Here is a 15,065-nt window from a genome sequence, read left to right as displayed (position 1 = left end):
ATAATTTTCGATCATCCACCTTATTTTGCAGTTTCGGCCGCCGATATTTCTCCGCGAGGGTAAATTTATTCGCCTATTAAAAGGAGAAGTTGAAAAGCTGACGAGTTACAGTTGCCTTTTCGATATCCTACTTAATTTCCACCTCCCGGGAATTGGTGTCTTTCTTTCCTGCGCCCGGGACCTCACGCGGCGAATATATTGAAACCGTAAATTTCGAACCCGCTATCAAATCGGAAGAGAAAATCTTTTAGTGCATCATTATCGGATATGTTCGTGGCAAACATTCAGTCGAAACATCGTCGTAAATGTAGGGGGAGGGAGTGGCATATTTCACTTTCTAATAGCGATAAAGTAGCCTAAACGGATCGATTTTTTTTCCTTCTTTCGTTTACGTTGCTCGGATGGTGAAAGGCATAATTGGAAGGGTTGAGGCGGGTGTAGAGAAAAATAATTGATAAACGAAATATTAAATTTATCGTAAACGTCGTGGAAATTGGAAATGCGCCGTAAGATTTCGCGTCTCCGCAATGACGTTTCCTACTAGCATCTTTTGGTGAATGGGGGGGGGGAAGGATAGTTTGGACAGGACACTTCCTTTCTGAAACTAATTACAGTGGAGGACAACGTAGTTATGTGAGAATGTAGGAAAAACAACTCGCCGTATTCCACCTCTGTGTTGAGCAATGTGAGGTATTTTTGCGGATGCTCGCTGGTACCATTCATTGTTCGTTTGGATTCTGTTGCAGCCGACCAGTTGCCATGGTGACAACAACGCTTTAGTAGAGATGAATGCGCCGTAGTCAGAGTTGCTACTACAACAGCATATGTTCATAATAGTTGCATCTGTGGGTTGCTACGAGGAATGATCCTGAAGTCAAGCCATCCTGTCATTTGAATATTCAATAAAAAAAAAAGTACTGCCAACATGAATTGAAGCGGTTCACAGTCATTTAAGATTGTGTTCTGTGGGAGGTTTATCTCTACTCCCCCTTTTCTGAAAGTGGACTCTTCGATCGCATTATTTTAGCATGTTGTCGTAAATCGTGACTTTCTGCCGAGAGAACAAACAATTTGACCCTCCCGTAGAAGTTGCTGCCGTATTTTCTTTTCTCCCCCTCTTTTTTTTAAATAACATTCGAGGAAAGGGTCGCCCGTGTCTGTCACAGCGCTCGTTTGTTTGTTTTTTATTTATCTGCAGCGATCCCGCATGTAAAGACCCACATCTCCCTCTGACCTCGCTGAACGACATAAAAGCGAAAAGACGGAAGTCGGTGTTTATCCAACAATTTTATGAGTCCGTGGTTGAGCGATGCTGTCAGGATACGTGGGTGGGTGGGGGGGTGAAGTTGCGACATCGGTGCTTGTATTATTATTAGTGGCGCGATATTGTGGTGGTGGTGTTCGATTTCGTGGACTTTTCATTTAATTAGCGCGAAAAGTAAAGAGACGAAGGATAAATTAATCGAAGCCGTTAAAAATGAACCGGTGGGCACTTTGCAGAATTAGCATTTGTTAGACGTCATCAGGCAGTCACAATCACTGACTTCTTTGTTCTTACCTGTGAATATTTTCAATTTTGTTTGAATCAAAATTGGAAGCTCCCGCCTAACTCATTCCTCTGTCTGAATGGGGTTGAGTAAGAATTGGTGGTTGACTAGAATAACAGGATTCATGTCGTCGTTCGTGGGGTGGGGGGGGGGAGAGTAAACTAGCAAAAAGGATAACGTTACAGAATAGTTTTAGCTCGTTTAACTGTGTTCCAAGGCTGGTTTATTAAAAAAAATTATTTTCTACTAACTTCCATTGTTATTATTTGATTTTTAGGAGCATTAGCAACTAAGGCCATATTGCTCCGGGGTGGTCATTCCCTGACCTTTCCGCATCTTCCGTATTTGGTGGTGACGGGCTCGACCCCCGGTCTAATCAAGAAGCGTGTACTACGCACTGCTACTCCTTCCCACCTGGCTACGGAGGCGCCTTAAACTTCCATTACAGAACAACCAAACTTTGAGTAGGTGATGGAGATTTCACTCCCAGCATGCATCATATTTCCTAGCCTTTCATTTATCGTCCAAATATCCGCTTATGGACAAGAAACTTGTGGGAGGGAGCAAGGAATAGACCAAGTTGATCGCTTTCCCGATTTCGATAGTTCTTCGACAGGAAACCTTTTCCCGTAAGCACGCTTATGTTCACGTGACTCCCCAACCCTCCCCGTAAACGGATCCCCATCCCCGCTTTCCACCTCGGCACACCGTCAGGCCCGGCGAGATTCGTAATTACCAAAACTTGTAGAAAGTTTGACGGATTATGCTATTGCGTGACCAGCTTGTGACTTCTTCCAAATCACGTGCTATACATTTCAACCCCCGCAGGGAGCGTCTCTGAACCACGCGATCTGCAGATAGAAGAAGGGTTTGCCCGCGCATTCGCAAATCGCACTTCTTTGCCTTCAGTCCGTCTTAAACCTCGTGGGCTTTGAATAGAGCCACTGCATCCGACAGCATCTTCAAGGGTGGGTGGGGTGGTGGGGAGTTCTTACGCGCCCTTCGTTTCACGAACACGCTTCCTATGAATTTTTCGAGCGCAACAAAAGTTGTCACCGCGTGTCGTCTTCGAAGGAGGTTGTCGCCGAGTCGCGAGATAATCTTGGAAGATGACGTTATCCCGTCCATATCCGTTTTCGGTATTCTTGACAAGGCGCGTGCACCTCTTGTCAATCACTGTCGCGACATGCCCTCTGGTGTCAAGCAGTTCGGTGGATGGCGATGGGAGGTTCGAAGGAACTTTTATTCTGCCTTCTCACGTTAGCATATTGAGCGGTACGCGGGAATACTCCCCCCTCCCCCGCTGTCGGCTATTGTTGGATGTAGTGGTGGCTGTCCACTGAGCGTGCGTTCGTGTATTTATACTGCTGGGTATTCGTTTATGGCGGTTCATGAATTCTGCGATTTATCTCTTTTTTTTTCGTGTAACAGAAGATTAATAAATAAATAAATAGTACGCATGCGCACCACATCGACTACTATTAAAAAAAAAAACGAATAAAAAATCGTCATTTTAGGAAACACTTGTAAATACCCAGTGGATTAAATAAATGAATAACTTTTATTTATTTATTATTATTATTTTTGTGCTACTGTTACGAGTTGGCGTGGTGTTGCACTATAAATAGTTAAGTGAAACTTCTTTAAAATCCTTTGAAACGTTTATTATTTCAACTTTACAGGTTTAATATTTTGCAATTGTTTACAAAGTTTTTACAGATCGCTCCTTTGTACTCAATGAAATGGGTTCGGTAGTCGCACTGCACGTATACGTGCTCTATACGTCTTACAATGCTCATTATTAGTCTTCGACATGTTGAATTATAAATTTTTTATGAAATACGGTAGAGAATCGCGAAAGAAATATTTTGGTTTTTAAAATGGAAGCTGAGATATAACGATTTAAAACGTAAATGCGACACGCGTGTGAATTACACCCCTGCCGCGCTGTAGGAGTATTGATTGCGTCATGCGTCGCTGCTACATACTGCGCCGCTTCGCTCGTGCCTAGTACTGATGGTGCAATGGTGAGGACGATGAATTATTCCGTGTCACATTTTCGTGGCGATTATTGTCAATCCGCAGACGCAAGTTACTCCCATGTGAAAACTGCCTGGGGCGCGCCTAAAGAAGTTCACTTAAAAAAAAAAAAGGCTTGGCGTTCGGTACTACAGACTCTTGCTTCATTAGTCCTCGTTCTGATTGAAAGCTATCATTCTTCGTTGCCTGCTACGAATTTCATTGGTCACAGGTGGAATTTCTGGCTATCATTTTTCCTATTATCATAAACAGAGGAATCATCAGCACATCCCACTTTATCAGATAAGAATTTGGCTGGGTTATTTCACTTTAATAACCCAATAAATGACTATGAGGCAGGCGTCAATATATGCACCAGAGAACGTGTATCCTCTGGTCTTTTTGCCGCACAAAAACTTATCATCCATTTAGGGGAAACAAAGCTGCGAATACCTGATGGATTGCATTTATTTATTCCCAGTAGCTGGAAACCATTGTCTTTCTTCGTGGATGTCGCAAACATGCATGGTTAGTTTTAATTCTGAAAATTGAGGAACTATTTGCGGACGTACAAACCTCATTGAACATATTTTGTTTGTGACATTATTTAATTGCATTATTGTTTAAAAGAATTACAGATATTGAGATTGAATAAAACACGGACTACGCCTATTTTGCACATGCGCACATTGAAGAATCATTTCCTTGTTCTGTAAGACAGTTTTATATTAATACTATTTAGAAAAAATTGACGGCCAAAGAATGGAAGACCACATTTATCACTTCTAACAAAGTACAAAAGTATTACTAGTTTAGAAAATTTATATTAATTTCATTAATAATAATAATAATAATAATAATAATAGGTATATTAAAATTATCTGAAGATATTTTTAGTTTTTTAAAATTTTTAAATTTATTTATTAATAATTCAAAATAACATTAAGCTTCAGTGAAATTTATAAGAAATTGAGTATTTTTTATAAGGGTCATTAAGAGAATTTTAAATCAATGAAAGAGTGAAATTTTAAATGAGAGAAAATATAATGTTCTTTGATAAATTAAATCGTATACATTTGTGATTATATGCACAGACCAGAGGAATCTTACAAAACATTAACTATACAAGTGACCAAGGACAGAAATACAAAATGGGGAATTCGTAACGATTCCCATTTATGTTTATGTGTAAATAATCTTGTTTGATATTAACTGTTTCGTCATACTGTTTTATAGAACATTTTGTCATTCTATTAGGTGTCGATTCAATAACTGTGTTCAAATGCGTGTCCATTAATATTGATTTTTATGATGAATGCTTCTTAAAAGTTGTTTCAATAAACCTTTATTTTATCCGCAGACCGAACTTTCCCAAAACCTCCAGGCATTGTCGGAAAAGGCAAAGGGAGCCACGGAATTCATACAACGATTAAAAGGAATGTCTGAGAAAGTTACGGTAAGTATTTTTTCACTTTCAAATAAGGCATTAGATGTGCCAATTAAAATATTTACTGAATTACAAGTAGTAGTTGAATAAGCGCGCGCATGCTCACACAGAACGCATCTCCACCCAGTCTACGTGAAGTGCTTCTCTCAAAGACAAATTAAAACGAGCTTCTGAAATCTTAGATGTCTGCGTAATAAACCTTACCTTTTTTTCTGCCTATGCAACAATGGTTTTTTGTTAACAATAGATTACTGCATACAGCGGGAGTCTCATTATTAACACTAAGCATTGTTATAAAACTCAGGTGGGTGTGACGTCACATTAAAAACGATGCCCGAAAACTATTGTGTGCAAATGTCCATTGTTGCGAACAATGGACCGCCGATATTGATCTGTCTTAACAAATGTGTCATGCGCGGTTGACAAAGAAAAAGCTACCACACATTAATGCATTGTTTGACACATTCTGTAACGTTGACCTCCGGATTTTATTCCATGGCCTTCTAATGAGGAAACCGACGCTACACCTTGATAACAGAAAGGAACGCAGCTTAGAGAAATGTAATGGCGTGTAATGAAATGAAGCGCATTGCATGAAGGTTATTATTATGTCATAAATTGAAAGTTCTTTATGATTCTTCTGTAAGTGTTCTTTAGTAATTTGCATCTCTATAATTAGAAGTCGGTCCCCGAGGCTTGTCACAGTTGTTTTTGCTGATACGACAACCCGGGCTACTGTACCTGGGAGTATGAAACGCTGATATAACTGATGAACTGCATTTCGGCAAAGTCCGGTCGTTGTGCAATAAACAATACAAATCTTCGAGGTGTAAACAAGATTTGTTTACACCTTCACGACTGTTAGTAACCGTAAGTATATCCCCCCCCCCCCTATGTGCACGATCTGGAATATTTCAACTTGTATACTGGAAGTGACCATCCAGGTGTGAACAAACGTAAGCAGGATCGAGGAACGTCGCCCTCCGTGTTACCAGGCAATAGGTGCAATATGCCACCACTTTGCTTACTGGAGGCTTGAAGTGGTGAAACCCATGTTTAGTCTCCAGAGCAAAGCCTCTTGCAATCCCAGTCTCTTCCATCATGTAGTATGATTGATGTCTTTTGAAGTTATGATGGACATTAAGACACATAATGAAGGTCTGAAAATATGTTCGATTCTTATATACACAGCCCTTGATTAATTTAAGACCGAAGAGAGGTGAGCCATTTTAATATTTCGGTACAGTGAAAGAAAGAAAAACTGTACAACTCAAGTGCTGCGAATTCCTTTTATGTTTTACATAGCAGCCAGGAGCGGAAACTAATTTTGAAGTATTCTCAATTAACTGATATTCCGCTCGTGCTTCCATTAGACGCAGAAAGGTTTTATTTGTTGCAATCTCCTCCTGCAAAACAAATACATATTCGAAATAAATAATTTTGGTATTAAAATTTGAAGAAATTAATAAATCTTGTTTTTATATTTTCTTATTCATTCGCTTAGATTATGATCACAGTGTGATCGACCATTTGAATCAGGCAGCAAATTAATGTATTCACTATATTTATCCCTTCACTGTGAAGAACTCTTCGACCCTACCACATATACTGTATAGATATTTTTGTCACTTATTCAGGTGTCCAGCGATACTAGCTCACGTCATGTGTACTGCTCACTCAGGTTCCTCTTAGTTAACAAAATGGTTTATCCGGTTGCCAAGGCACCGAAGTATCTTCCACTCGCGAACAAACAGTAGTTTTGTGCGATAATCATTTCTTCCCGAGGCGGGATGAGCTGGAAAATGTACAGTTTCGTCCTGGCACGATTTTCTGCCTGGGTCTGAGGAAATTTGTAATCTCTGTTACTACACTAGTACAATATTAACAATTCGGAGCACTTTTACCAGCTTAATTAATAATACTTTTCTGCACGGTTTACGTTTCCCATATTTTGTTTATCAACTGAACTAATGAAATCTGCAGTATGCGATTAATAAATAAAGAAATTTTCTGTTTATACTCGGGGAGGACCACACGGTCAGAACTGTCCAATTTATACGTACAGCAGCATGTCCTTTTCAACTTAACATTTCCTAATCCGGACGAAACCGTGTGCCAAAAATAACACCTGCCAAATTTACTTAATGCAACATGCCCACCCCATTTAATAGAAAAAACTTACCCGAAAAGATCTAAACCTCCCAAACACTTCCTCATTCGTTTCACAAATATGCCTGGTGTTAGTTCCAATCTCATTGAGGTCCATTTCCACTTGCAGTCTGCCAAACCCCATGTACTTTTTCTGAAAGAATCCTAATTGTCGGTCGATTCAACCACCACTCACCTCAGTTGCCCAAATTGTCTGTACGATTCCTGTCGCTTCAAAGGTGATACTTGTGTCTGATCTGATATTCCCTCTCAATGACGTGATAATCTGGAATCTCTTCTTCTCTGGCTTCAAATCCCTCTACGCCGTTCTGTCAAATTCCTGATGCTCCTATCGATCTCCTCATCACTTGGACCTCTTTTTTTTAACTTCCTTTATTTGAAACTCTACTTCCGCCAATCCAACTTTCCTAACGGTGAGGTAATTTTCCTTGACGATTTTAATGTTCAGCGCTTTTGACAACGATATAAATCTCAAATTCGTCCTACCACGGAATAAAGACCCCAGTGGCCGAATGGCAAGCGTGAGGGTACAAAAGCGCACACGCTTTGCCCCATCTGTTCGAGACAGATGGACCTTCTCTTACGAGGTCTCTCCACTGTCCGTCTTCCAGACGTTCAGTTTCTGCTGCATACATTTTCTATAGATGCTTCCATGGGCGCTGTTCTTCCGAATTGGCTTCTATAATTCCCCGTTTACCAGACCAGTCCGAACATGCCGCAAGCACTCTTCATCCATTCACTGTCCAACTCCAAACCTTGGAAATTAGATGGTGGAGCTTGCCACAGTACTTAAATAATTTACTGGGTGCCTGATCTGCCTCCTCGTGGCAAAGTGTGGGCAACAGTGGGTCCCAATGGAGGCCCAACGGTTAAATGGTCAGAGAAATAACAAAACATAACGCTACACAACAAACCACTCCCCACACACTTTTTAAATCTCTGCCCTCACAGAGTTCTGTGTCACTTATAAAGAATACAATGCGGAGATGAGATACCCCTGGTGCCGTCAGACAACTAACTCATGTCCAACTCCAAACGCACAGAGCCAACTTTTCTCTTCCTCAATTTATCTCGAACTCCTGTTCTGTGGAGCAACCTTTGTTCACATGTAATTCTCGAAAATTACAATATACAAAAATTCAAGTCTAATGTCAACAAGTATCTTCTTTCCTCTCAACCTTCAACCTATGCAAGGTGTAATACCCATCACTGTTGGAGTTTCATATATATATAAATAAAACTCTGTACATGAAATTGCGCTCCAATTAACAGACTCTGGAAAGACTGGGAATGAACTGTAATTATTGTAATACTTAAAATGTACCGTTTAAAAATATCTTGTGGAAATGAATACGTTTTAACGCTGTGCGCCAGTTTCTGTAAAAACTAATGACAGGGATTTCCTGCACATTTTCAATCCCCCATGTTTATCCGCTGAGGAGATCTTCCAGCTGTGGCTGAAGAGGCTCTTCATGATTATTTCTCAACAACCCTCAGTTGTTTAGAGTTGTGTTACGGGAGTGTCTGCTCGGTGTCAATCCACCGTACTTCGCTTTCAGTTTGTCGCCAGCTCTGCTTTGTGTTTTTTTCACGCATTACTGCGCAGGCGCTAAAGAGAGCTTCCCGTGTTTAGTCTGCGGGTTTAACAGCTTAATCCTCTTTATTTGCTCCCACCCACACAGGTGCCAGCGCCTTTGTGGAGTGGGGAAGTCTAATTTATCATAAGCGACGGACAATCCCCGACGAAAATAAAGTATGAACACGGGGCATTGTTCGTCCGCACGCAGCACCTTTTACAACGCTTCTTTCTGTCCACGTTGCCGGTTCCAGATCGACCAGTCAGGCGCACACGTGCCAGTTGGTTCTGTATTATGAAATCTCCTAATGGTCGTGGTCCAGTGCTTTTCTTATTTTATCATCCGGTCTTATCTCGTGCCCGTCACAGACCACAGCTGTGTCCATCGTCTTAAGATTTTTTTTTTCCTCCCTTTTCTTTTTTTATGTTCTTGGCCGGCTTCTAAAGACGTCGCTTCTTTGTGTAAGACGTTTATCTCTGTCTCTTATCTTCAGTGACTCTTCCTAGCGGCCTGATATCTCACCGCGACTTGGGTGGGGGAGTACGATAACGTGGTATAATGGCACACGTATTCGCCATCCCGGGGACTGGGCTTTTTTCTTTCCTTACCTCAGTCACTCCTTCCACCAAAATACCTTAGAATTGTCAATCGCTAAACCACATATATAAATAAATAAATAAATAAATAAATTTTCTGTTTATCCGGGACGACCAAACGGTCAGAGGAGTTCACAAGATACACAGATTACAAGAAACAGCACCGTATTCAGCAGTCACGGGCTTGAACCCCGGTCACTCAAGGCACGTGTACTTATGCACCCGCGCGCCTAACCACTAGGCTACGGCACAATCGTTAAGGAAACACGTTTTCTTCAAAGGAGTTGAGCGAGTGCAGTTGAAATAATAAAATCGCGTGTGTACCGTGTACGCACAAAGGATGTTTTATGTGAAAACATCCTTGGCTTGGAAGAGGTTAGCGAAATCGAAGCCAATAGCCTCATTGGAAGTATGATTGTAGCTATTTGTTGAACAGTATGGCGTCACAACCACACTTCCTGCAGTGGTCTTCCTGCGTCACAAGCACCCTGCAGGAAGTGTGCTTGTGACGTTATTTGACGCCAATTACCCTTTTTTTTTTTTTTTTCGTCTCGCATTTTCGTTACATTCCATTGTTAGGCGCCGCTATAGACGTTTTTACTTTAAAAAAAAAAAAGCAGACTATATTCATTTCGTCTCATTCATAAAGTATAATGACAAAAACAGCGCGAGGGTGGGGAGTTTCTGAATCACGCTGTAATGTTATTAGTTCGTTGTTGAACTCTCTCTCAATAAAAATCGAAAATGTTTGTCCAAGCTGTCCAGTATGTATGAAAGAGGTTAATGCATCATCGTGGACCAGAAGGGTCTACAGTGGGCAAATCTGTCTGACGGACTGGTGTTTCAAAATTTACGCGGAAGCGGCAGTATCTGGAGCCAGTTCTTGAGGGAAACAAAATGAATGTAGACTTCCTTTTGTTTATGAGATAGAAGCAGCGTTTTCTCATTTGCATAGAGACACCAAAAGGACCTTGACACGGCCCTGATGATTGGCATTAATTCGTTATTATTCGAAATTGGAAAATTTAATTAAACTTTAATTTAAAAAACTTTATTGGAAAATTTTTAAAAAGAATTCGTACACCTTAGAGAATTCCCTACAAACGATGTTGCTAAGGGCCCTCATTTCGAGTGTCTGGAGCCCCCTGTGGGATAAGGCTGCACTGTCACACATTATTATCAACAAGGATTTTTCTAACTTTGTCTTATGTGGAAAACTAAGAACTTTTTTTTTTTTTTTTCTCTTCCTCAGGAAAACTGCACAGACTTCGAAGGTGCCATAACCAGCCATTGCGAGATGTTGATCGAAGCACTGCACGCGAGGAAGATGCAGCTCATTGAGTTTGTCCGTAAGGAGAGGGAGTTCAAGCTGAAGACGCTAAGGGAACAGGTGACTACGTGCACGAGCAAGCTACAACAGACCACCGGACTGCTACAGTTCTGCATTGAAGCCCTCAAGGAGACAGATCCAACGGCCTTTCTTCAGGTACGTTACAGCTATCGACACTGCTGACTTTGCGTCCTTAATCTTAGCGAGGTCGCGTCCGACGCGACCTCGGTAGGGTTAACGGCGCAAAGTCAGTCATTTGTATTGATTAAGTGGTACATTCAACTGGCCGGGGTTGGAGAATTTACTTCTCCCACGAGGGTGAAGAGGGAAGACCCTCGTGGGAGTGTACCCCACTGATCTTCCGCTCCTTGAATGAGGAGCCGCAAATGCTGCCGAGCGATTAACGGATGGACCATCGGGGTACGCTTCAGTTCGAAAGCGATCCCCTCGGACATTCGTTTCCAGGGTAATGACCTCTTCGGAGTGCACCTCTGGGAGTTGACTCACTGTGTGGTTACCGAAAACGTTCCAGGGATGCATTGAAGTGGTCGTATCGGGAACGATGGACCCGTGTCGGTGGCGAGTGGATGCTGTACCTGCTGCAGGTACGCTAAGCGTCAGAAGTGTTGCCGTTGAGCGAAATTGCCGCTCACGTAACGACGTCTGGCTATAATTGGCCGGGATCCAAATCTTGAGATGGCTGAACAGAATTTCAGCTAAACCTTTTACCATCTCAAGAGCTATACTATACTCCAATTTAGAGGTCACACCCTGGAGACAAACAATAACGTCAAGGAACATAATGACCCTCGCTCAGCTTTTAACGGGACGACTGGACGCACCGAAAGCCCGAGAGTGGATAAAAATACCCGGCGAAAAACCAAGAAGAGTTGCAGAAAAGAAACCACAACTGAAATCGGCATTTACGCAGTTAGATAGCCTCGGAAGATTCTTTCCAGCAAACACCATCCAGCTATTCAACAACCTAAATATCAATCCTGAAAAGCTCTGCAATTGCAAATCCTACAGAAAGGAAGTTCTCAGAAACTCTTACTTGCAAATACAGATGTAATTAAGGATACAGTTCCAGCACCTTGTTCGGCCAGACACAAGCCACTGGGATTTAGGAAACCCGACCTCATCAAGAAATAGATGTCAGGATTGTCATACCTACACAACTCTAATCCCACAGAAGAAGACGACTGCTGGAAATTTGAACTTTCAATTTTTTTTTTTTTTTTTTTTTTACTGTATCGCAGTCATTCCTGTGGTTACAAATGCTGTACGTTGTTTGGCTGTAAATATTTGTGTTTGTGTAAATACGGTGAAACTATCACTTGTGTCTGTTTAAGCAAAAGGTATGCTTCAATTGTCATGGTATTAAGTTCTTACCAGTTTACGGTAGTAAGTAATGAATAACTGAAATATTCTATATTCCAGATAATTATAAATCAGATATTATGTATTTCATGTATTTCATAACTGTAACATAGATGTATGTTTTGTAACATAGTTGTATATGTATGTTCACCCTCTAGCCTGTGGCTGTAACCGGGTGTTCTCATAAGAGAAATAAATTGATGATAATAATAATAATAATCAGGTTTGTAATTGAAACTGTAAGCGCGTCAAGATGCACGCAAATGGAAGCGCCTCCGAAGAGCGGGCTGTCCCTTCATTTCCCGGCGCAGTGAAATTATTTAAATTCGTATAAGACGGGACCAGTTACATTGGACCGGCATTGCAGAAGTCAGTATTGAAATAACTTGTATTCTCTAGGATGGGAGCAATCGGTGAAACATGGCGTAACATTATGACGTCACGTAGTTGTGTACAATGGCGATGTTTTTCAGCCTGCCACATCATTCGCTATTTGATATTGTTTCATATACAGTTAACAACAAACTTAAAATGGAACTCGATGGCAAGAGGAAGTTTCAGTGGAAATTAAGACGCCATTACGAAGAAGGGGCTTAATTAGCGGCAGATATGGGCGTAATTACATTCTTGTCTTTTTTTTGCAGTTGTCAAAAACGAAACAAGCGAAGAATTACGCCGTCGAATGTAAACGCCGCCGCTTAATACGGCGGGAAACCAAATCGCATCTTTTGTTGCCGTACATGGAGGCGGCAGACTGTTTCCTAGAATGGCATCGGCATAAAGATCGGACGCAATTGCCGCTGATTAACATCCTCAGACACGTCCGTACTACCCCAGTAGACCATTAAGCCTTTTTCTTTCTCTCCTCGTTTCGCTTTTATTCTTCGCTAATTACCGCCGGTCAGGTTTTAAATGCACGTGGCGTTGACGATGGCGAACAAACGACCCTGATTTGTACATCGGCGCCGGCCCTTTTCTTTCCGCGGGACCATCTTACTTGGTGATTGATGGGAGGGCGAAAATATTTCTCCAATTATCGACTAATGGGAGGGCGCAGCTTGGCGTCTGCTGTTTGGGACGATCAGGCAGACGACGGTCGTGGAACCCGCTAATCTGCGCGTGTGTCGAGTTCGTTTTCTTAAAGAGGGGAGGGGGGGAGTGCACGTGATCAACTTCTTTAATTAGTTGGACGGGGTATTTACAGTACTTCTGTTCACTTTCTATTACTCTTAATTTCCGCCGCTCCGAAGAGAGCGGGAAGAAATTCGCCGTGTAAGAGGTTTAATAATTTACGGAGAGTCTGAGAATTGCTTGTTAGTGTGTTTTGTGCCCTATCCTGATCACGCGTGCGAGAGAATTGTTAATCTAATTGTGCCTCTCGAGTTTGCACGTTTTTTCCCTCGCGTCCACCCGCTCCCGAACTGGCAAAGTGCACTGGGTGTTCACGTGGAAAAGCAGATTACAGTCCGTTGTCAGGATTGTGCCTCTTTTTAATCCCAAGATATGATCCCTGCTGGCGTCTAATTTGAATTTGTGGGATTCTTCCGAATCTCATTGTGACGTCACAAGAAGAACATTCACTTGGTATTATACCGAGTTTTACTGCTAACGATCGTTTTTGCACCGAGATCTTGGTGATTGTAACTTTGTTTTAATTCGGTGGTTTTCTGGTGAAATCGGCAATTTTAAAAAGATAAAAAAAAAAAAAAAAGTCTGATTAATTCCGTCGAAATTGGTTTTACCTTTCAAGATTTAATAAATCATTTTGAAATTGCAGGTTGGATCTGCTCTCATCAATCGGGTGTCCAACGTTGATGTGACCTGGCACAAAGAGATGACAAACACTCCCTGGGTGTCCCATGAATTCGATCTGACTCTCGACCACCAGTCGGTACTTCATAGCATCGAGCAGATGACCTTTTCTCAGATGAAACGTAAGTAAATTACTAGTGTTCGCGATTAGATTTCAAAATTAATGAGTGTCTGATAAATAGAAATGCACCCTGATGAAGATTACTTGGATGTTATTGTCGAAACGTTTCCTTCCCCTTCCTTTATTCATGGCAGATTCAAAGATTAAGGAAAAAAAAAAAAAAAAAAAAAACATTCATGATGGATCTTGGAGACTGAATGTTTTGCATGTGATGGAATCCTTAGGTGCATTTACCGCAGCTAGTGTCGGTAATATTTATGTGAAATAGTATTAGCCATATGGTGCAAAGAAGCCCCAAGTGTTTCTGCACCAGTCAAAAGAATAATAATAATAAGATAAACTACCTGTATGACTCCCTCCTCATATAGGTACCAATACAGCTGTTGACCCTTGAATTTCCGCAAGGTGTCACTTCAACCATTCACGAAGGCAATTTACTTCAATTTGAATTTATGTCCCACGAGTCTAGTATCGCTTAATACTGCTCAAATTTCGCCTTCATTCATTTTACTGGCCCCTCTCAGAGCCTTCTAGGCTTTAATCAGATCTCCTCTAAGGTGCCTAGTCACCGAGGATGTCCTCTTGTAGATCTCGCTTTTTCATTGTTGGACCCTTAGATGCCCGATATCTTTATTTATGTACTGTCTACAGACTGGACATAGCGTTCCGAGTGCGGTCTCACAATTGCATTTATAGAGCGGGACTGTGACCTTCCTATCTCTACAAGCAGACGTTCCATAAATCATCGATTGGACACCATGGTCTCTCCTTGCCGCCTGTCTGCATTAATCGAAGAACTTCGTGCATTTCTTTCTCTGTTGCTTTTATTTCAACCCCACAAAGTGGCAAGTTAGTTTGGGATTACTATTTCCCAAGTGTAAGACCTTGAATTTTGCTGCCTGGAAAGATAGCTTCCACTTTTCTGACCATCTCTGAAGTCAGAGTCGTCCTGAAGCAGCTCTCATTGGTGCTGATCATTAACTACTCTACTGATCTTGATATATTCTCCAAATTTTGATATCACGCCCTCTATCCCTTCGTCGATGTCATTTAAGCAGATCAAAAAT

At 41.5% G+C, this 15,065-nt stretch overlaps 1 protein-coding gene across 1 annotated transcript in view; it reads left to right on the top strand.

The window, feature by feature from the left end:
- Trim9 (E3 ubiquitin-protein ligase Trim9) overlaps window positions 1-15,065 on the top strand; it is a 128,698-nt gene that overhangs the window by 94,358 nt on the left and 19,275 nt on the right. The window contains exons 2-4 of the mRNA XM_090376644.1: window positions 4,927-5,022; window positions 10,608-10,841; window positions 13,843-13,999. Of these exons, the coding sequence (XP_090232770.1) occupies window positions 4,927-5,022; window positions 10,608-10,841; window positions 13,843-13,999 (487 nt within the window). The remainder of the gene's footprint in view (window positions 1-4,926; window positions 5,023-10,607; window positions 10,842-13,842; window positions 14,000-15,065) is intronic.

The sequence above is a fragment of the Mastigoproctus giganteus genome, chromosome 6 (assembly GCF_048544385.1).
Source record: "Mastigoproctus giganteus isolate SK-2022 chromosome 6, ASM4854438v1, whole genome shotgun sequence".
NCBI classification, from domain to species: domain Eukaryota; kingdom Metazoa; phylum Arthropoda; class Arachnida; order Uropygi; family Thelyphonidae; genus Mastigoproctus; species Mastigoproctus giganteus.
Note: the sequence above shows the minus strand (reverse complement) of the source record. Positions and strands in the feature narration are given on the sequence as shown.